We start from the raw sequence: 24,239 nt of genomic DNA on the forward strand, positions 1-24,239 counted from the left end.
TCTAAGGCCCTGTCACTAAGGAATTCATAGTCATTATTGGGGAGGTTAACATCACCCACTACAACAACCTGTTGTTTTTGCATAGAGTCAGAATTATATAGCACAGAAACAGACCCTTGGGTCCAACTCGTCCATACCGATCAGATACCCTAAATTACTCTAGTCCCAATTAACAGCGTTTGGCCCATATCCCTGTTAAACCCTTCCTATTAATGTACCCATTCAGATGCCTTTTAAATGCTGTAATTGTGCCAACCTCAACCACTTCCTCTGGCAGCTTGTTCCAAACACTCACTACCCTGTATGAAAATGTTACCCTTGGGTCGCCTTCAAAGCTTTCCCCTCTTACTTTAAATCTATGCCCTCTAGTTTTGGATTCCCCCACCTGGAGGAAAAGACTTTAGCTATTCACCCTATCCATGCCCCTCATGATTTTATAAAGCTCCATAAGGTCACCTCTCAGCCTCTGATAGTCTAGGGACCAAACAACAGGCAATTAGCTGTACAGGTTACTGCTGGGTCAGACATCTGTGCAGGTTACTGCTGTGTTTTAATTCACTTCCCATGTGGTCACTGCCTTTGCCTTTGTCTTGCTCACTTTTTAAAGTGCTGTTGTTTTGATTTCTTCCCACTCCTCCCTCGCTTCCCCCCCCCCCATTGCAAAACAATGCAACAGCTTCTAAAACAGTAATTATTGCTTCTAGAATTTGAGGAAATCAGCTCCAATACTGAATATCTTTTTAAAAAATCAGCAGCTCTCATAGCCACATTTTTTTCTGTCCTCCATCTTGGATTACCCAAAATTCTCTTCTTTACCTAGCTTCCCATCATCTGTCTGCATATCTTTATCTGTGTCTCTTGCAGACTTTATGATGGGGTTGTACTGTAGGCCTCCATAGTATCTGCACCTTTCTTATTTCTGAATTCTACCCACATTCTAGATGAGCTCTCCAAGATGTATTCTCTTAATACAGCAATGACACTCTCGTACTTAATCAGTAATGCAACTCCTCCACCCCTTGACAGTCTTCTCTATCATGTCTGAAATATCGAACCCCTGGAATGTTAAGCAAGTCCCAACCTTCTGTCAGTCAAGTTTTCTACAATGGATACAACTTTGTAGTTCCATGGAGCAGTCTAGGGTGAAAGCTTATCTGCCTTACCTGTTATATTCCTTGCATTAAATTAAGTACATTTCAGACTGCCAGTCCTGCTGTATTAATTAGCCTGGCCCTGCCTATTCCTATCTTGGCTTAACCTCTACCTTCTCAATAACTCCACGTGTTAACCGACTCTATTTTCCACCACCCTGCCAGACTAGTTCAAGCCCTTCTGATTGGCACTAGCAAATCTCCTCGGCAAGGATATTGGTGCTTCTCCAGTTTAGGTGTAACCTGTCCCTTCTGCCCTCGAAGAGATCCCATTGATCCATATTCCTTCCCTCCAACACCAACTCTTCAGTCACATGTTCAACTGGATTAAAAGATTCTTTTGGTCCACTCCACTAATTGGAATAAAGGAAAGACCTAATCTTGCCATACCTTTTAAAGCTGTTCTTCTTCCTCAGTGAAACTAAACACTCACCAAAGCCCACATTTTGAATGCAACAGCAACACTTAGACCTCAAAGCCCCTCTTCAAGATGGCTGACTTCTCACAGAATCCTCCTTAGTCACTTCTAACTACTGCTATCTGGTACATGCTCTTCCTCCAGTTGAGCACTGGTCCCTCTGTAATCCCGTCTCAGTTGTGATGACCAAGCCAACTTTTCCTAGAATCCTTCTCAGGCGCTTGTGGCTAGTGCCATTCCTTATTTTGAAGATAGCAGCCTCACAGTTTTGAATTATGATTACTGAGACTTGGTACTTTTTTTCTTAAGCTGACTCTGGTACAAGACTTTCTGCAAACACTAAGCCTGTTGAAGATGCGAGTGGGCTGATTGCATTACTAAATGAGTTTGAGGAGATGAGCTTGAATCCTGTTTCTGCGCTCTATTCATTCTGTCAACGGAAAGGGTGCAGTCTGCATTTCCAAGAGGTGGAAAATTCAGGTATGCTGTGAAGATATTAAAAGTCTCTGTTAGATTTTTTTTGAGAAACTTATTTATCAGACCTCTTACTATTTACTGAGCCCATCCATGGTCTTGCTAAGAATACCCGTTGCCAGCAATTGGCTGCCAAAGGCAACCCATGCTTCATCAAGAACTGAATGGAGGGAAGGGGGAATGTCTGATGAAAGCCATGTTCCTGCCTTTGCTTCCAACTGACCATGTGCGTACGTACACACACACACACACACACACACAGTTGGCTGATGAGCTTTCTGCTGCATCAAAATTTTACCCTAACATTTTTTTCTTTAGAAGTGTGTGTTAGGAATATAGGACTAAGACTGATGAATGAAGTTGACGTACAGATGATGTAATTGTAGAACAGGCCTGGGAATCCAGCCTTAGGAAAGGTGTATGGACTTTCAAGAGCAGTTATAGCTCATCTGACTTAAATTGCGACTTAAGAGGTTTAATTCACCATCTGTGTGTACACATTCACAATTTCCTTGTATTCAAAGGTAAGGAGTGATTGATTGTTTTCTGCTTATTCATAACATTTGGACAACGGGGACACTTTGTTTGTTACTGATTCCTAATTTTTCACTTGAACTGTTGCAGTCTGTGATTTTGGCCCAGTCATAGTACTCTTAGGGTTGGAATTCCAGGACCAGAATCAGTGATCGTATAAGACAGTGATATAGTTCCAAGGTTAGATGTTGTGAGACTCCGAGGGGCCCTTGCAGTTGGTGGTGCTCCCATGTACCCAGTGTCTGTGTTCTGTGAGGGATGAGTTTGGAAAAATCCTGTTGAGTTGTTGCCGTGCATTATGTAGTGCACACTTCTCTGGTGGGAGAGGTAATTAGTTTTCAAAGATTGTGTGTGTGTGTGTGTGTGTGTGTGTGTATACAGGATGTAGATCAGTTGAACTGCTTTATTTGGATAAATGTGCTCCAGCAGTCAAGATAAGTAGAAAGCCTTCTAGATGATGGACAGGCTGTAGGAAGTCAGGAATTAGGAATTCTCAATGACCGAATTCTCACTTTCTGATGTGTTATTTGTAACCACAGTATTTACATAGCTAGTCAAACTAAATTTCTGTCTGTCTTTAGTCTAGGTATTTGGGTGGTTTGGTGATGCTAATGCTGTTGAACCTCCAAGAGTAGTTCTCTTGTTGGAAATGATCATTGATTAGTACTTGTACGGCATAAACAGTATGTACTATTCATCTGCCCAAGCCGAGGCCTTGCTACAAACCAGTATGGACCTTCAATATCTCTGGAGTTGTAGCATTTAAAATGAATAGACTTACTACAGTCATAGCACAGAAACCATTATTACTATAGTGAGGAAGTCTAGAAATGGAAGAAAATTGATTTAGGTAATTTTAAGAGAGAAGTTAGAAAATGCTTCGGAGGGTAACAAATCTGGAATACGCTCTGTATTAAAAAGCAACGATGGCTTTCAAGTGACCAACACATTTTAATTAGGTAAGTGTTACTGGCGACGTGGGGGAACGTGGTATTGAGATACAGATCAACTATGAGTCTAATTTGAATGGTTCGACATGGTCAGAGGGCTGAATGGCTTGCTTCTGTCCAATGCTTTCTGATTTGACCATTTCAGGATGTGATTTTTGAAAATAGCTGCTTTCTACATTATATCATCATGGTGAAAATCAGACTTAATATTTTGATTGCCAGAGGCTGCTGCTGTTTCACGTTATTCTGTTTGTGCAGTCGTGGATGGGTTCAAGTTTCAAGAAGGTTCGGGTTTCAGCAAAAAAGAGGCCAAGTACTATTCTGCTAAAATTACATTGAAACAACTGCGCCAACAGTTACAGCAAATTGCACCCAAGGGTAAGGAATCTACATGTTAGATTAACTCCATATTGTTTGCAGTGTAAAATAGTGCACCACTATTCTTTGCGAATGCTTCAATTGCACATGCTCTGAATAAGTACAATTTTTTTTTAAAAGTTCATATGGGGTGCAGATATCTTGTGGGTACCTTTGCAACAAACTTTGCTCTATTCAGTTCAGCATCTAATTTAGAGATTGCTGCAGACGGTCTTTATGTAGAGCATTTCTAACAATACATGAGCGATATGATATTGAACACTGAAAATGGAAACATTGACCAGTGTCTTTATATAATTGTTGGATAATTTTAACTTTGAAAGTTAAAACTTTATCAGTGGAGGTTACAATTTCACTTTTGAATTTGCTTATTAAAACTGATTTCTCAAAACCTTATTGGAATAGTTCTAATGGATCTCTCTCATTTGATTTGTAACTGGTGATGACTTTTTATCCTACCCACCCACCAAGGCTACAATTTTTACTATTCCTCCTGTGCAAGGACCCTTTTCATAACTACATAACGATACATTTTTTTTTGTGTTTGGCCATTTCTTTGCCATTGCCATTCATCGTGAATCAGCATTGACTGTTTTTATTTGACAAACAGAGGATGTTGGAAGCACTCTGCAAGGTCAGGTAGCATCTTTTAAATAAAAATACTTTAATGTTTCAGATAGAAATTCTGTTGATGAATCATTCTCGATCTTTCCTACAGTGGAAACAGTTTCTCCCCATCTGTTGAAATGTATAGTATTCTTAGTGGGCTTAGCAGGATAGCTATGCGACGGTTGTATCTCCTTTTGTGAAAGTCTATCAGGAAGCATAATCTGTGTCAGGGGCCACCACTTTGAGACTGACCATGAGGAGGAATTTCTCCTGAGCGTATCCTGTGGAATTCTTTACCTCATAGGGCTGTAGAGTCTGGTGATTAAGTATATTCTAGACTGAGGTTGATTTTTAATCAGAAACTGTGTCAAAGGTTAAAAGATAGTAAAGTTGAAATTTATTAGATCCCTTTGCATGGCCAAATAGCTAATTTCTACCCAAGCACCTTATGATCTTATCCTTTTTAAAACTTGAAACGTGAGACTGAATTTTTGAGCAGATGGAGATGGTCGCTGGCTAAGCCAAAATGATGTCAGGTCCTGTCCTAAAACCTATGCCCCATTTCTCAGAAGATGAAATGGGGGCAGAGTGCACTTAATGCTTGCTACTTTACTATGCCATAAGCCTGAAGGTTATTGTTGTAGAGTTAGAGCTACATGTCTGTCAGTTTATATTGCCAGCTACTGGAGTTATCAATCAATGTCTTTTGAAGTGGGATTGTAATTACAAGTGCTTGTTTTTAATAAATGGTTATGCATTAGAGGCAATATAGTGAGTCATTATCTCTTTTAAGTAGCTAACTCATCAATAGATACCCAAGTTTTATTAACTTCAGCAAAGGTCCCAAGATGGATACAGGAAGAGTTGCCAGGTGTAAGGGCAGTGGATGAGGGACATGGGAAGGCACAAGTTTGCACTAAATTATTGTTGGGCTATAAAAGGTTGTGGGATTGATTTAAAGAGAAATTGGGTGGCATGAATAGGAATGGTGAGGTTTGAAAAACTTGTTTTTTCATTTTTAGTGGCAACAAAGTGCCAGAGCACCAAGGTTGGCCTTTCCTACAGCCCACATTTACATCTGGAAGTACCAGTAACTTTCAGATGTGATGGGCTCAACTCCCATTGTTGTCTGTGTAAAACTGTTTGACCAACATATGAATCATCTCAGCAACCCTTGTGAACAGGAATCATTGAACTTGCTTTCCCAATTTCCCCTCCATCATTAATCCATGCTTTTTTTTTGGTCTGTGTGTTTGTATGGGGGCGTTTAAGTGTTAATTAGTAGTTTTGAGCTGACAACTCATGACTACTTACTTGTAACCAGAGTCTAATTACTGTAATAAATAGTCATTCTTGTTAAGTACAGTCAGTTCTGATATAACATGCTAGTTCAGTTCTCATGCAATCTTGTGTTATAAGAAAGTCGTGCAGTAGCCATCCATTTAAATAATGGGACCAGAGTTGCATTATAGCCAGTACAAGTAACGAAAATTCACATTCTACAAATAACAGTCTAAATTCTTCAATCGCGTTAAAGCCAATTTGCGTTTAAGAAACACACATTTTTTGCAGAACCAACTGTACAGAAACCTGGTCCATGCTTTCTATCAACTTGAGTACAAAAGACAGGTAAATTGTGTACTTTTAAAATCTTTAATTTTTTTGACAACTCTGGGAATAGTGGGCATGATTTCTAACATGCTATCATGGTGAAAATGTAACATCCGCACTTCGGAATAAAAATCTGCCTAAAACCTGGGAAAGGCATCCCAGATATTCAGTGATAATTCAGGTTTTAGGATTGGGCAACTCTAATGCCTAATCAGTGACTTATAAAGGTTCAATTCAATATGTAAGCCCTCAGGTAACTTAAAAATAGAGTTTAATATGACATGCATTCTTAAACTGGCAAAGACCACCTTGTTCAACAGTCTACAGGCCAAAAGAGAAGGAGCATACCTGAAGAAACTGTAATTTTAAAAGAAAAAAGCAAGGGTAAAGGTGGGTCATGGATCATGTGATCTTGACCTGATTATTCTTATCTGTTCCTGAATGTCAGTGTCAGTTAATCTGGTGCGACCAAGCTAGGAATGTAGTACTTTTCCATTCTAATAGTGTCAGGTCTTGGTCATTTGAAGGAGGAAAATTTCAGTTTGCACCCTGCCAAAACCACCTCTAACCTGCACAAAGCTTAGAGTAATACTACAATGCCTCTGTTTTTTGCATAATTCAAATTCTTTCTCACTGATCAAGGAAACAGAAGTTTTGTTTGGTTGAGGGCAACCCTTGAGTTAAATCTTTACTCCAGTACAACAATATTCTTAAACTCACTTTTAGAAGCTTTATCTCACTAGCCTTTATTCCTTCCCTAACCTAGCACACACACTGACTGCAATTTGTCAACAAATATCTTTTGCAGTGTAATTTGTGATGGTCACAAGTTTGAACATTATTCAACCAATGGTACTCTTCTAAAAGTAGTAAATTATAGTTATTTTACCATGGAACATTGTTTGCATATGCTGGATGCAAGATTTTTGTGTTCTAAATTGTTCAGCATTCTGATGGTAGAATTACTATTTCTTTTTAAGGTTGTGAATTATGGATGATCACACAAAACAAATTTCCAATCTGCCTTTATTCCTTAATCTTAAGGGAGTCACTTCATTTGTTTTCTTTGCAGTATATATTGTATGTTCTGTTTATATTAGAGATAAAAACAGTGATTAACAAAGTGATTTCTGCACTTACTTCAGATCTTTGTCAAAATAAAATGAAAGGAAGTAACTGCAAAATGGACTACAGTTCAATCATTAGCTCGCCTTTTCACTCCAGTGTTTTGGGTGAATAATCAAAACCATCTGGGGATTAAACATTAAGAACTCTTTTATAATAAACTTTGGAAAAAGGGTAAAAGTTTGAGACCAGTGAGTCAACAAACATCACATTGTGTGCTAATAAGCTGAAAAGAGAGATTACCTTTCAGCTGAGATCATTATGGTATTCCCTCATTTTAGGGGCTACATAGTCTACTGTTTTGCCATTCAAGTTCTTGTACTATTGACCAAGAAATTTCCACCTGAGTAATTTTAAAGTATTCTGTGACAGTTCTTGGTCTTGATTAGTTTGCTAAAAGGAAGAACAAAATTGACTTGATTTGTGTTAAATCCCTTTTAATGCATAAAAATAATGCCCTTGCAAGTCTGAGAAGTTAGTTATGATAAGTTTTTAAGTGGGTGAGATCTAAACCTGAGGCCCTACACCAGAGGGCCTCCCTTCCACCCACCTCTGACCTTAGTAAGAGTCTGTAAACTCAGTAAGTTTTCAGGTTTTCTCATTTTTTTTTTTGTTTCCCTTTTCTTCTCCTCTTTGTTTTAGTCCTATGTGCGCTTTCAGATTAGCGGGGTATGGCTGTTAGGGCAGTTGCATGTTCCCCCAGCAGAATGTGGGAGGTGAGAGACACTACACATGTCTCTGCTGACTACATCTGCGGGAAGTGCATCCAACTCCAGCTCCTCAAAAACAGAGTTAGGGAGCTGAAGCTGGATGAACTACGGATCATCCAGGAGGCTGAGGGAGAAATTGAGAGGATTTGGGAGAAAGGGAATCAGTAGATAGGGCAAGGATCCCCTGTGGCCATTCCCCTCAGCAATAAGTAACCTGTTTTGGATAATGCTGGTGGGGACAGGCCAAGCTGGGGAAAGCTTCACAGGAGGCTCCCAAGCACTGAGGATGTCACCTAGACAGGGGACGAAATGTCTGCAACACAAATTCCCAGCTCAGAGAACAGAACCACAACAAAGCCATAGTTGTCAGGTCTCTGGCACTGAGCTGGCACTGTGGCTCAGAAGGGAAGGGGGGAGAATAGAAAAGCACTGGTGGTAGGGGACTCAATAATTAGATGGACTGACAGGAGATTTTGTGGTCAGGAACGGGACTCCCGGAAGGTATGTTGCCTCCCTGGTGCCAGGATCCAGAATGTCGCCGATCGGGTTTACAGGATTCTGAAGGGGGAGGGCGAGCAGCCTAAAATCGTGGTACATATTGGCACCAATGATATAGCCAGGAAAGGGATTGAGGATCTGAGGAGTGACTGCAGAGAGCTAGATTGGAAGGTGAAGAGCATGATGAATAGAGTAGTTATGTCAGGTTTGCTACCGGTGCCACGAGATAGTGAGGTGAGCAACAGTCAACGAATGCAGCTTATCACGTGGCTGCGAGGCTGGTGCAAGAGGGAGGACTTCAGATACCTAGACCACTGGGATGCCTTCTGGTGAAGGTGAGACCTGTATATGAAGGACGTGTTGCACCTGAACTGGTGGACACAAATGTCCTGGGTGGGAGATTTGCTTTTGTAGTTTGGGAGGGTTTAAACTAGATTGGCAAGGGGGTGGGAACCAGAGCTACATATCTGAGAGGGGGATAGTGACAGGATGCAGTGAATCTATTGGGAAAGTTTCTCACATGATGAAACAAAGGGATCAGTTAAAGTATGTCTGCTTTAATGCAAGGAGTTTCAGAAATAAGATTGACAAGCTTAGAGCATGGATCAGTACTTGGGGCTATGATGTAGTAGCCATAACGGCGATGTGGGTTTCACAGGGACAGGAATGGTTGCTAGATGTTCTCGGGTTTAGAACATTTTTTTTTAAAAACTAGGGAGGGTGGAAAAAGAGGAGGGGGTGTAGCATTGTTAATCAGAGTGCATCACCACTACAGAAACAAAGGCTGTTGAGGAAGGTTTGCCTACTAAGTTAGTATGGGTGGAAGTTAGGAACAACAAGTGAGTAGCCACCTCATTGGGGGTTTTCTACAGACCCCCAAATAGCAATAGAGATTGAAGAACTGATAAGTTGGAAGATTTTGGAAAAATGCAGATGTAGAGGGTTGTTGTTATAGGTGACTTCAACTTTCCCAATATCGACTGGAACCTCCTTAGTGCAGATGGTTTGGATGGAGCCGTTTTTGTCAGGTGTGTTCAGGAGGGTTTCTTTACTCAGGACAGGTGTCCGATCTCGTGGTGGGAGAACACTTTGGTGACAGTGACCACAACTGCCTCACATTTACCATAGCCTTGGAGGGGGAAAGGAGCAGTCATTAAGGGAAGATATTTAATTGGGGAAAAAGGAAATTATGATGCCATCAGACAGGAGTTGGGAAGTACAAACTGGGAGCAATTGTTCCACAGAAAGGGCACAGTAGACATGTGAAAACTGTTTAAGGAGCAGTTGTTGTAAGTGATGCATGATTTTGCTCTTCTGAGACAAGTAAGAAGGGGTAAGATTAAGGAGCCTTAGATGATGAGGTCAGAGGAGCCTCTTGTCAAAAGGAAGAAGGCAGCTTATGTAAAGTGGAGGAAGCAAGGATCTAACACAGCTTTAGTGGATTACAGACTTGCTGGAAAGGAGCTCAGAAATGGACTGAGGAGAGCCAGGAGGGGGCATGAGAAAGGCTTGACAGGAAGGATTATGGAGAACCTAAAGGCATTTTACTCATACATGAAGAATAAGAGAATGATCAGGGAGAAGGTAGGGCCGGTCAGGGATAGCATAGGGAACTCGTGTGTGGAGTTTGAGCAGATAGGGGAAGCCCTAAATGAGTTTTTTGCCTCCTTCCTTAATAAGGAAAGGGACCTTGTTGTGAATGAGAACTTTTAGGAACTGAGATATAGGCTTGAACAGATCAAGATTGATGATGTTGATGTGCTAGAAATTTTGGTAACTATTAAGCTTGGTAAGTTCCCCAGGGCCAGATCAGGTTCATCCTAGGTTGCTCTGGGAAGCAAGAAGAGGTTGCTAAGCTGCTGGCGAAGATCTTTGCTTCCTCACTCTCCATGAGAGTCGTACCGGAGGATTGGAAGGAGGCGAATGTTGTTCCTCATTTTTCAAGAAAGGTAATAATGAAATCCCTGGCAATTACAGACTAGTCAGTCCTACGTCTGTGGTAGCAAGATTTTGGAAAGAATTCTGGGATAGAATTTATGACTATTTGGAAAAGCATAGCGTGATTAAAGGTAGTCAGCTTGGCTTTGTTGGGGGCAGGTCATGCCTAACTAATCTTATTGAGTTCTTTGAGGAGGTGACAAGACAGGTCGTCGAAGGTTGAGCAGTGGATGTGGTGTATGTGGACTTCAGCAAGGCATTTAATAAGGTTCCACATGGTAGGTTCAGTCATAAAGTCAGGAAGTATGGGATACAGGGAGATTTGGCTATCTGGATTCAGAATTGGTTGGCTGCCAGAAGGCAGAGAGTGGTTGTAGATGGTTGGTGGTCAGTGTTGAGTAGTGTCACACAGGGCTCTGTTCATGGGCCTCTGCTCTTTTGTAGTTTTTATAAATGACTTGGATGAGGAGTGGGTTAGTACATTTGCAGACGACAGAAAGGCTGGAGTGCCGGCAATAGTATCAAGGGTTATTGAAAGCTGCAGTGCGACATAGACAAGATATAGAGCTGGGCTGAGAAATAGCAGATGGAGTTCAACCTGGATTAATGCGAAGTGATGCATTTTGGGAGGTCGAACTTGAATGCTGAATATAGGATTAATGACAGAATTCTTGGCAGTGTGGAGGAACAGAGGGATCTTGGTGTTCAAGTACATAAATCCCTCAAAGTTGCCACTCGAGTGGATAAGGTTGTTAAGAAAGCATATGGTGTTTTGGCTTTCGTTAACAGGGGGATCGAGTATAAGAGCTGCAAGGTTTTGCTACAGCTCTGCAAGTCCCTGATGAGACCATACTTGGAATATTGTGTCCACTTCTGGTCGCCCTGCTATAGGAAAGATAGAGGCTTTGGAGAGGGTGCAAAGAACGTTTACCAGGATGCTGCCTGGACTGGAGGGCTTGCCTTATGAAGAGAGGATGGCTAAGCTTGGACTTTCTCTCTGGAGAGAAGGAGGAAGAGAGGTGACCTGATCGAGGCATGGATAGAGTCAATAGCCAGAGACTTTTCCCCAGGGCAGGATTGACAAGCATGAGGGGTCGTGGTTTTAAGATATTAGGAGAAGGTATAGAGAAGACGTCAGAGGTAGGTTCTTTACGCAGAGAGTTGTGAATGCATGGAATGCTTTGCCAGCGGTGATGGTGGAAGCAGAGTCACTAGGGACATTTAAGCGCCTGCTGGACATGCATGGGGACAGCAGTGAATCGAGGGGTTCATGAGTAAGGTTATTTTATTTCACATTGGGATTAATCCTTGGCACAACATTGTGGGTCGAAGGGCCTGTTCTGTGCTGTACTTTTCTATGTTCTATGTAAGTGTGTAGTACCATAAATTTCACTTGAATAGAGAGTAATAGCTCAACAGTGCAACCAACAGTTGCATAATGGTAATGTTGCTATTTAGACTGCCCTAACTTCAAGACATTTACTGTGGTAGTTTTTGATGGAAATATTTTTATCCTAAAACAGGTCAAATAATTTTTTGATTTACAGTGTTCATGCTAATATTTGCTTCTGTAAATAACAAGAGAAATCCCAAACATTTTGAGTATATCAGTGGTAAAAGAAGGGCCATTTAGGAACTAAAAAGAGATTTGCATGTAGAGGGGAATGGTATGACTGAGATCTTAAATGAATACTTCATGTTGAGCAGATGTTGCCCAGGCCATGGTGACCAGAAAGAGACTCTGGTCACCAGAATGGCTTAAAAGCTTGAGGAAGTGGTATTGAATAAGCTATCAGTACTTAAAGTTGATAAGCCACTAGAACTGTGTGAGATATATTGGAAGGAGTAAGAGAGGAAGTTACAGGTATGCTGGCAATTATCTTTCAGTGTTGCCTGGATTTAAGGATTATGTTGGACCGCTGGAGAATTGAAGACATTCTGGTCATGTTGGCAAAAGCTTGTCCCTGCAGACCAGTCAGTTCAGCTTCAGTGGTGGGGAAAAGTCTTAATTATTTTGAATAAAATTAATAGTCCCATTAAAAAAAATGTCAGCATGGATTTGTTAAAGGAAAATAATGTCCAACTTGCTGGTATTCTCTGAAGAGGTAACAGAGGGGTTGATGAAGGCAGGATTCTATAGACTTCCAAAAGACACTCAATAACTAATGAACTTGAAGTTGAAATTCATGGAATGAAAGGAAAAATAGCAATGTGGATACCAAATTGACTGAAGGATAAGAAACTGGCAGTAATTATTTGATTACTTTTCAAGCTGGGATGTTTGTCGTGGTGTTCGACAGGGTCGATATTGAGGCCCTTCCTTTTCCTGAATTGTATAAATAACATAATCTTGATGTGCAGTAAACAATTTCAAAGTTGTGAATGACAAAGTGTAAAGTTTCAAAAAGACATTGAGCTGATTCTTACCAGAAATTCACTAAGTGTTCATTTCATTGAGTTTCATGGAGGATTTCTCTCCACAAGGCCTAGTGAATTTTTTCTTTAATCATCCAAAATTCACCTCCATAACAAAATGGCACCCAGCTTGCCTGATGTCAGCTTGATTCTCTGATTCACTGTAGGTAAAAAAAAAGTTACCACTATAATGGCACCCCACGATTCCTTGTTGTAGCAGCATATTTAAGGTGTGCATCTGGTTAAGTGCTGGCAGTCCAAAGCTGCTCTGCACAATTTGCAATATTTGCTCTGGGCATGACAAATAAGGAAAAGTTGGCACCCCCTTTTTCCAGACAGTTACCTGGAGGCCCTGGTGGATGAGGTTGTGCAGATAACAGCTGACCTCTTTGCCCAGGACTGGTGAAGGATGCCACGACATCAGGCCTTCCTAGCCTGGTCCAGGGTTTTCACTTGAGTTCAGTGTGGAGGAATGCCCAGCAGTGCCACAAGAAGATTACTGACATCTTTGCTACAACTGGTAAGTGCCACCTTTTCTTTATTACCTCACATTCACTTTGCTAATGCACCCACCTCCTCCCAACTTTTCCTTTCATTCTGTGAAGTACAACTTCAAGTTCATTGGTTATTGAGTGTCTTTTGGAATCCATTAACACACAGAACCCTGGATTCATCAACCCCTCTCTTGCTGTTCAGAGAATTCCAGCATCATTTTCCCTTAACAAATCCATGCCGACTGTTCTGAATCAACTGACATTTTTAATGGGATTATTAATTTTATCCCAAATAATTAAGACTTTTCCTCACCACTACCACTCTCATTATTGCACACAATGTTTCCCCCATGTAACCTCTGCACCACCATCTCCTCATTCGCTTCCCTCTTTTTTTCTTTCCTCTGCACCAGTATAAAACTTGTGTCCGTTGCTTTCATCTCACTCAATCTGTCAGTTTGTGGACAGTTGGCTCCTGTCAACATTGCAACCAACAGTTGCATAATGGTAATGCTGCTATTTGGACACCCCAAACTTCAAGACTTTTATTGTGGTAGTTTTTGATGGAAACATTTTTATCTTCAAAACAGGCCAAATATTTTTTTGATTTGCATGTTCATGCTAATAATGAAAAAGCCAAGAATGCTGGCATTGTCCAACATTGGCTCCTCACATCAGATAATCCTGACGCTGACCACTTCAAGTGGTCAACTAACTATGCCATGGACTGATTATTGGATAACATCTTTAACTACTGCTGGGGCTCCATTCCTGTAGGCTGTCTCCCTTTACTTAACTGGGGACTTCCCTTTAGACTTTGAGACAAGGCCATTTGGTTGAAGCATTTAGTGTGTTTGCTACATGATGTACATGTGAGTTTAACATAGCCATACAACAACATGTCCTTAACTGATCACCGCTGACTAATGTGATGAGCTGCCTGACTTTGTTTGCATTGAGAAGCAAGTTAAGATAGAAGTACAGTGAATCTAAGCGGGAAATGCTATAAGCCACTAAATAGGCACAAAGGAGTGAGCAAAGAAACCAAGGGCTCAGGGACTACTGCAGTTTCCAACCCCTTATGGTACTTTGGCTAATGACCTTAGCAAATTTTTCCCATTGTGGCAGCTGTCGAAGTTTTCTTGCATTCGGCAGCACACCATATTGAACCTAAGCGCTGTTTCTCATTAAAGTTGAGTAGAGGTGCTATCTGGAATTTGGCTGTGTAAGCCTTTTTGTGTAGTTTCCTTGCTCTCGTTCCCAGCTGTTCCTGATCATTCTCCTTTTGGCTAACTACCTCCATTCCTTCTGCCAAATGTCAGGCTCCATCAGAACACCCGTGACTATAGAGAATATTTCAAGAATCTTACAGCACCGTGCATGCAATGAGCTCTTAAATATTTTTATTTAGGTCTTAACTGCAGTGCATATCTGAAAAGTAATTATACAGGAGCTAATCCATGTTGTGAAGCAGAGCACTCTGGTGCAGTAAGGACAAATTACCTACCCTTTTGGATGTTTTGGATAAATTAGGTGGTACCAAGAATTTCTAAGCCTACAAAAGTACTTTCTAGATAGGTGTGTGATAATTCAAAAAAAAAATTGTACCACTGCAAACAAGAATGTACCTATGTCACTGTCTGGTTTGCCTCTTTGCTGTTCTGCAATTGATATTGTTTCTCAGCAGCAACAGCAAGAAAACACTGGCCTGTAAAATAAGCATTTTGTGATCCCAGAAGAACAGGCATCTGGACACCTTGATATAAACTATTAGAATATGTACTGTCATTTGTCGAAATTATCTTGATCTAAACTAAGAATCTGTTGTTGTGAATGTTTATTTGGTGGGCTTTTGTAACGCATTCCTTGCATATTATCATTTTAAGTGATGATCAAAAGTTTTGTTATGGGGAAAACTCTGCATTGTCTACAGGAATGATGCCAGAACACTGGAGGATAGCAAATTGTGTCCCCTTGTTCAAGAAGGGGAGTAGAGACAACCCTGGTAATTATAGACCAGTCAGCCTTAGTTCAGTTGTGGGTAAACTGATGGAAAGGATTAGAAGAGAGAGGATTTATAATCATCTAGAAAGGAATAAGTTGATCACGGATAGCCAGCATGGTTTGTGAAGGGCAGGTCGTGCCTCACAAACCTTATTGAGTTGTTTGAGAAGATGACCAATCAGCTGGATGCAGGTAAAGTGGTTGATGTGGTGCATATGGTTTTCTGTAAAGCATTTGATGAGATTTCCTACAGTAGGCTATTGAACAAAATACGGAGCATGGGATTGTGATTTAGCAGTTTGGATCAGAGGATGGCTAGCCAAAAGGAGGTGGTTGATGGGAAGTGTTATCCTGGAGTTCAGTTAGTGGTGTACCACAAGAATCTGATTTTGGTCCACTGCTGTTTGTCATTTTTATAAATGGCCTAATATGAGGATGTGAAAGGATGGTTAGTAAATTTGCTGATGACACTCAGGTTGATGGAGTTGTGGACAGTGTGGAAGGATGTTGCAGGTTACAGAGGGACGTAGACAAGCTGCAGAGCTGGGCTGAGAGGTGGCAAATGGAGTTTAATGTGGAAAAATGTGTGGTGATTCACTTTGGAAGGAATGCAGAGTACTGGGCTAATGGTAAGATTCTTGGTAGTGTGGATGAGCAGAGAGATCTTCGTGTTCATGCACATGATCCCTGAAAGTTCTCATCCAGGTTGATAGGGTTGTTAAAAAGGCATATGGTGTGTTGGCTTTTATTGGTAGAGGGATTGGGTTTCAGAGCCATGAGGTCATGCTGCAGCTGTACAAAACTCTGGTACAGCTGCACTTGGAGTACTGTGTACAGTTCTGGTCACCACATTATAGGAAAGATGTGGACACTTCACAAAAGGGCTCAGAGGAGATTTACTAGGATGTTGCCTGGTATGGAGGGAAGGCCTTAAGAGGAAAGGCTGAGGACTTGACGGTGTTTTTGTTAGAGAGAAGAAGAGGTGACTTAATTGAGACATACAAAATAACTCAAGGGTTAAATAGGGTGGACAGTGAGAGCCTTTTTCCTAGGATGGTGATGGCTAGCACGAGGGGGCATGGCTTTAAATTGTGGGGTGATAGATATAGGACAGCTGTCAGAGATAGTTTCTTTACTCAGAATAGTAGGGGCATGGAATGCGCTGTCTGCAACAGTAGTAAACTTGCCAACTTTAAGGGCATTTAAATGGTCATTGGATAAACATATGGAGGAAAATGGAATAGTGTACGATACATGGGTTTCAGATTGGTTGCACAGGTCAGCACAACATCGAGGGCCAAAGGACCTGTACTGCACTGTCATGTTCTATTGTCAAAAATGTGGCAATTATATATTTCAGTCATCTCTGATAAAATTTACAAATTGATTTTATCTTAAACGTGGTAACAGGGCTGGAAAAAACATCTAATAGTTTGCTCTTGCCAATTTGATTTTTAATTTAAGGGTCAGGTGGTTCTGTCTGAATAAAGTCAGTTTCACTTTTTTAGTTAATCATGGAAACAGGCCCTTCAACCAGACTTAAGCACATTGCCCAGTTTCACAATTAAAGTAGTCCCATTTGCCTGTGTTTGGTCTATATCCCTCCATACCTATCTCATCCATTTACCTGTTCAAACATTTCTTTATTGATAAAGATACTCCTCCTCCACTACCTCTGGCAGCCCACTCCAGGCAATCACCACCACCTTCTGTGGAAAGAATTGTCCCTCTGGACCATTTTGTATTGTTCCCCTGTTTCATATTAAACCTGTGCCCTCTAGTTTTAGACTCTCCTCCAGTGGGGAAAAGCTGTTGGCTATCAACCTTTTCTGTGCTTGTCATTATTTTATAGATCTCTAAGGTCACCCCTCTGTCTCCAATGCTCCAAGGGAAAAAAAACATCCCTGCCTATCTAATCTCTCCTTATAACTCAAACTTTCCAGTCCAGATAGTAGTATCTGAATAAATCATTTCTGCACTGTTTCTAGTTTAATAATATCCTTTTATTCACAAGGGCATCCAGAACTACGCACAGTACTCCAAATGTGGCCTTATCAACATCTTATACAGCTGCAACATGACATCCCAGCTCTTATATTTCACGCTCTTACCAATGAAAGCAAGCAAGCCAAAAGCTGCCTTCACCTCTCTGTCCACCTGTGATTCTACTTTCAAGGAGCTAGGAACCTGTACCCCAGATCTATTTGTTTTATAACACTCCTCAGGGCCCTACCATTTACTGTGTACTCCTGCCCTGGTTTGACCTACCAAAATGCCACACCTTGCATTTATCTAAAATAAACTCCATCTGCCATTCCTCAGCCCACTGGCCCAGTTGATCAGATCTCATTATATTCACACAACTCCCTCATTGTCCACTATTGCCACCACTCTTGGTGTCATCCGCAAACTTGCTAATCATACGTCCTGAATTCTCATCCAAATCATTTATATAAATTACAATTAACAGTGGACCCAGCACTGATCCCTATGGCACACTTCTGGTCACAGACCTCCAGTTTGAAAAACAACCCTGTATCACCACCTTCTGTCTTCTACCTTCAAGCCAATTTTGTATCCAATTGGCTAGCTCTTCTGGTTCTGTGAGATTTAACGTTGCACAGCAATCCATCATGCAGTATATTATCAAAGATAGTTGTACAGTATCTGTACCAATATGTATGATTTTAAGATTACACCAATTAATTTTAAAATCAGACTCATGTTGGAGAATGAGACAGCAAAAGACTTGCATACATTAAATGAAATCTAAAACCCCACCTACAATAGAAATGGGTGTTCACATCCATGAAATATTGCCTGTATTTGAATGGGTACAGAATTTGTTGTGGTTTTGTTTTTTAGACTTCCAGTATCCATACAAATAAAAAGGCAGTTTGTTTTGTTAACTTAATAATTTCAGCCCTAATCCATGACAGTTAATAGGGTCATCAGTATGACTATCCCACAGGTCACCTTGTTGCCTCTGGAACTCTGTTTTGAAACTCTGCTCTGGAACACTGTTTAAAATTATTTTTCACTATCTTGGATATTGGCAAAGGTTTTAGTGTCTGCTGCCTTTTGAAGCAAGTTACTGTGCCATAGATTTCACTAATGTTAGATGTGTATATAGTTAATTTCCTGTCAACAATGTTGTACCTACTCCCTGTCAATGACTCACATGCATGGCTCGTTGTTTCAGCTCAGCTAATCTTATTGAAATGAAAGCAATTCAAACCTTTACAAGTTGATAATGTCTTTTTGTAATAATGCAGCTTCTCTCTTAGATTTTTTTAGTTGAGTTCAGCGCTTTCTTAGATAGAGATACTAGTTTGCAATTATTTTAAAATAATAATTACCATTGCATGGCTCCTAAGAACAATGCATAGTGCATACTGGATGACTAGCTGTAGAGCTGGCATGAGTGGTCATGTGGAGTGGTGTGGATGGTATGGTGCACTGTGGGTGACATGGGGGTGAGAGGTTTATGGAGACCTTAAAACAATGTTGGTATCTAGGCTGCTGTATTGGAGAACCAAGGCATGCCTTCTAACTGGCCAGCCTTGGCACTCACTCCTTGTGCACCCTCCTGACTCTCAAAATTCACTAAAGCCCTTTCCCTATATGTAAAAATGAAAATTTCTCAAAGTGACAGGTGGATCAGGTGTGCATTTTGTAAGTCAAGGGAGTAGTCGGGTTAGGTTTTTACCAAATCCAGACAAATTTGGCCCACTTTTTGTTTTAGTTCTTGAAGCATTGTTTTATTCATGCTTCCGATAAATCAGAATCCTTCAGTTAATCCCCAATTACTTTTGTTTCGTTTCCAAAACTGCCATTTTTAAGATTTTTTTTTTCCCTAATGTGCCACTCCCCTATCCCACTGAGGCTATTATCAATGCTGTTCTAAACTTTTCCTCGTTGTTCCTGTACTACAAATTAACTTTCCTAAAAGTCGTCTTCTCCCTGCATTCTTTCTCTCATTTAAAATAAACACTTGGGTCCACTATGTTTTAATGTCATTCCCCTTTTAGGTACCCTCTTTAATTTCTGCAATGGAAAAGCTTTTGGAAGTAATAATTCAGGGGAAAATGAATATAACTTGGGCAAATGCAAGCTCGTTTAAGGAAAAGCAGCATGAACTTGTTGAAGGAAAACCATGTTTAAAGTAATGTGGATGCTGGATGTCTGAAACAGTGTTGAAGAAATTTGGATCTTGTAGCACCTGTGGAGAGAAAACCTAGAGTTAATGTTTCGAATCCAGTGACTCTTCTTTGATAGTTCTATGAAAGATACATGGACTTGAAATGATAACTGTTTTTCATTCTACAAATGCTGCCAGACCTGAGTTTCTCCAGTGCTTTGTTTTTGTTTTAATTAACTTGCTTGAATTTTTGGTAAGGCAAAAACGTACATATAGTTAATGTGGTGTACATAAGCTTCCAAAATCTATTTTATTATCTGCTCCAGCATCAATTGAAAGATTTACAGTAAATTCAATTTACTCAATGGAGTTGTTCTGTTTAGCAGTATTCAGAATCATGAGAGGATTGAACAGTAGAGTGGAATAAACTTTTCGCACTAGTGAAAGGGTTTTCATGAGGGTGCTGATTTATGTCACTGGTCATTTGGCCTTTTATCATCTGCATATGAGAAAGAACACTTTGTAATGAATGATTAGCTTTTGGAGTACACTAGTTGAGATTGTGATAGAGGAAGGTTCAATTGTGGCTTTACGAAGAGAACTGTCCCTTTATTTCTGAAAAGGAGAATTTGCAGGTTGAAAGGTAAAAGGTAGGGGAGTGATAACTGAGCTGGAACAGGCACAACTGACCAAATAGCCCCTGTGCTATAGTAATCCAGTGGTTCAAAGCCCAATTTTTTTGAAATGCTGTAGTCATACTCCTAAATTTGTTTCATCAATTTTTAAAAAAAATTGAATTTCATGTTAATTCCATTGATCCCTGTCTATGCCCTAAATGTATAGCAAATCCTGGGAATTCTGCATTGCACTTATTGGGACTCCGGTATGGCAGGGATTTTTAAGGAGTCACAGACTTCCTCTTAAACCAATAGTGTTGCAGCGGTAAAGAGATGTATCTAGTTCTCTGCTGTAAGAGATTCACTGGGGAGTTCCAATCTCCAGAGGTCAGCACAGTGGCCCAGTAGTTAGCACTGCTGCCTCGTAGCGCCAGGGACCCGGGTTCGATTCCAGCCTCTGGCGACTGGCTGCATGGAATTTGTACATTCTCCCTGTGTCTGCTTGGGTTTCCTCCGGGTGCTCCGGTTGCCTCCCACAGTCTAAAAATGTGCAGGTCAGGTGAATTGGCCATGCTAAATTGCCCATAGTGATCGATGCATGAGTAGGGGAATTGATCTGGGTGGGTTACTCTTTGGAGGGTTGGTGTGGACTTGTTGGGCCGAAGGGCCTGTTTCCGCACGATAGGGAATCTAATCTAGCCAGACCCTGGATTTTGCAAGCTAGGGACTAAATTGCAAGACTTCAAAGAAATCTGGGCTGCCTGGAGTATTGTTTGAAGTTTGGAAGGCATACAGGTAGTTCTCCTATAATGCAACAGTTGTGTTCCAGTGAAATTTTGCTTAATAGAAATAATGGGGCCTGTAGGAAAAGTGGGGTTGGGGCAGATTGCAAAACAAATCACTCTTGATTGCTCAAAAATCACCCAAAAGTCTAATGTAAAGTATAGCACAGCCTGAATGAAAGTTGAAATCATAATTATTAATAAAACAAAAGTAAATTTAACACGGTACATTTAAACATGTAAGAAAGCTGCTCTGTCGGCAGCTGACAGCAGCGCGTGCATGGATGGCATGAAGACCAACGCTGACATCATGCATGCGCAGAACAGCATGGAGACTTTGGCGTGGATGCCAGTGCAAGTGCAGAACGGCACAAAGACTGGCATCAACATCATGTATCCGCAGAACAGCACAGACATCAGCACATGCACGGAGATTTCAGCGCATGCATAGAACGATGCGCACAAACCGATCCCTGCTGAAATTGCACTATTGCAAACCAAGGTAAGGTTCTCGAATACCGTTCCCTAATCCTTCAGTGACGTTATAGCCAAATCATGCAGCTGAAACTCACGTTATCACAGAGTTGCCTGTGTGAGGTTGTATCTGTGACCTCTTACCTTAATCCTGCCTCTAGAGAAACTTGAGTTGTTACTACTTGAAAGAAAAAGACAAAGATCCCATTGCTTGTTTTTGAGATCTTGGTAGATACAAGTTAATTGCAGTGTTTCACTAAATTGGTTCAGTTTGTTGCTTTTCTTCCCTCACTTTGTTCCCTTTGGGGCATAGTGAGAAAGGGCTAGAAGGATTAGCAGTTTGATAATCAATGTTTAAACAGTGCTATGAACTCTCCTTTGTGATCAATAAATTCTAGAGTAGGACTTCATCCTGGAGCTTTGAAGCAAGGACCCTAGTTATTAAGCCACAAGATTCCTGTAAAAAGTGATTATATAAATGCGAATTATTTTTGTTGATGGTATCTGAGCACAAAACAAATGAGGAAGGATGTTTATCTTTGTCCTCACTTTGCACTCCTTTTAACTTTTAATGACCCACTTATAGTCCATGATCCTTCATCTTTCACCTTTTTTATTTTCTTGTTTGAATGCTGATCTCTGTATTACATGTTGATAATTCTAAAAGTTTCGTTGAGTGTTACATGGTGGTTTAAAAAAACTAATGCTATTATTCATCTTTGAATAATGAGCATTTCTGTAATTGTGCAGTGGAGCAGTGGCAAGTCCCTCTTGATCACTGTAAAATGCAACACAGCTCTTCCCCCAATTCCCAAAATAACAGACTTGTTTGTCCTTTCCTAAATCCTGCAGCTCCTGTGCCAGATGATACAAAGCTGACTGCAGGTGCCAGAGTAATTGGGAGAAAACCATACGGTCTGAGTGGTAAGAACAGCTACAAACTTTGTTTTGCGAAGGAAAAAAGTTCAGTATGTAAAATGGATGAGTGAAATTACCTCTTGCCCAACTTTAATAACTCATAGTGGGCTAAAAGGGGTCATGAAATAGCTTAAGCGAGCAGAATTAAGGAGAATCCCAAAGCGTTTTATTTGTATATATGAAACAAGCAGGTAACTAGAGAAAGGATTGGTCCACTAAAAGACAAGGATGGAGGGCTATGTGTCGAAGCTGAGAAAATGGGTGAGATTCTGAATGGTTACTTTGCATCATTGTTCACTGAGGAGAGAGACATGATGAATGTTGAGATTAGAGATAGAAGTTTGATTACTCTGGATCACGTTGACATAAATAGGGAAGATGTGTTGGGTAGGCTAGAGGTTATTAAGGTGAACAGATCCCCAGGACCGGATGGGATCTATTGCAGGTTGCTGAGGGAGGCGAGAGAGGAAATAGCTGGAGCACTAACAGATATCTTTGTAGCATCCTTAAACATAGGTGAGGTGCCGGAGGACTGGGAGGGTTGCTAATGTTGTATCCCTGTACAAGAAGGGTAGCAGGGATGTTCCGAGTAACTACAGACCAGTGAGCCTGATGTCAGTGGTGGGAAAGGTGATGGAGAAGGTACTGAGGGATAAAATCTATTTATATTTGGAAATGAATGGGCTTATCAGTGATAGGCAGCATGGTTTTGTGCGGGGGAGATCATGCCTTACCAACTTAATAGAGTTCTTTGCGGAAGTGACCAAGTTGATACATGAAGGAAGGGCTGTAGATGTCATATACATGGACTTTAGTAAGGCATTTGATAAGGTTCCCCGTGATAAACTAATGGAGAAAGTGAAGTCACATGGTGTGCAGGGTGTTCTAGCTCGGTGGATAAAGAACTGGTTGGACAACAGAAGAGAGTAGCAGTTGAAGGGAGTTTCTTGAAATGGAGAAAGGTAACCAGTGGGGTTCCACAGGGATCAGTGCTGGGGCCACTATTGTTTGTGATATACATAAACGATTTGGAAGATCAGCAAGTTTGCAGATGACATGAAGATTGGTGGAGTAGCAGAAAGCATAGGGGACTGTCAAAGAATACAGGACAATATGGATAGACTGGAGAGTTGAGCAGAGAAGTGGCAGATGGAGTTCAATCCAGGCAAATGTGAGATAATGCATTTTGGGATATCTAATTCTAGAGCGAATTATACAATAAACAGAAGAACCTTGGGAAATATTGATGAGCAGAGAGATCTGGGAGTTCAGGTCGATTGTACCCTGAAGGTTGCTGCACAGGTGGATAGAGTGGTCAAGAAGGCATATGGACAGGGTATTGAGTATAAGAACTGGCAGGTAATGTTAAATTGTACAAGACATTGGTTTGGCTGCATTTAGAAGACTATGTACGCTTCTGGTCGCCACCTTACCAAAAGGAGAGGGTGCGGAGAAGGTTTACACCGATGTTGCTTGGTATGGAAGGTGCTAGTTATGAAGAAAGGTTGAGTAGTTTAGGGTTGTTTTCATTAGATAAAAGGAGATTGAGGGGGGACCTGATTGAGATCTACAAAAGTATGAAGGGTATAGACAGGGTAGATAGAGATAAGCTTTTTTTCCCAGGATGAAGGATTCAATAATGAGAGGTCACACTTTCAAGATGAAAAGTGAAAAGTTTAAGGGGGATACATGCAGCAAGTAATTTACACAGAGAATGGTAGGTTCCTGGAATATGTTGCCAGCAGAGGTAGTAGAGGCAGGCACAGTAAATTCCTATAAGATGCATCTAGACCGATGCATGAGTAGGCGGGGAGCAGAGGGATACAGATGTGTAGGAATTGGGCAACAGATTTAGACAGTGAATTTGGATTGGCTCAGGCTTGGAGGGCCGAAGGGCCTGTTCCTGGGCTGTAAACATTTTTTTGTTCTTTCTCCTTCTAGGTGATACAGGTCATGTGTTTGGAAAGTAGTATTGAAGCAACCTTAGTACATCTTGTG

General features: G+C 40.9%; 1 protein-coding gene across 1 annotated transcript in view; it reads left to right on the forward strand.

Moving 5' to 3' along the window:
• LOC140454347 (adenosine deaminase domain-containing protein 1-like) overlaps positions 1–24,239 on the forward strand; it is an 83,944-nt gene that overhangs the window by 19,750 nt on the left and 39,955 nt on the right. The window contains exons 3-5 of the mRNA XM_072549054.1: positions 1,879–2,049; positions 3,786–3,905; positions 22,176–22,247. Coding sequence (XP_072405155.1) covers positions 1,879–2,049; positions 3,786–3,905; positions 22,176–22,247 — 363 coding nt within the window. The remainder of the gene's footprint in view (positions 1–1,878; positions 2,050–3,785; positions 3,906–22,175; positions 22,248–24,239) is intronic.

The sequence above is a fragment of the Chiloscyllium punctatum genome, chromosome 29 (assembly GCF_047496795.1).
Source record: "Chiloscyllium punctatum isolate Juve2018m chromosome 29, sChiPun1.3, whole genome shotgun sequence".
NCBI classification, from domain to species: Eukaryota; Metazoa; Chordata; class Chondrichthyes; order Orectolobiformes; family Hemiscylliidae; genus Chiloscyllium; species Chiloscyllium punctatum.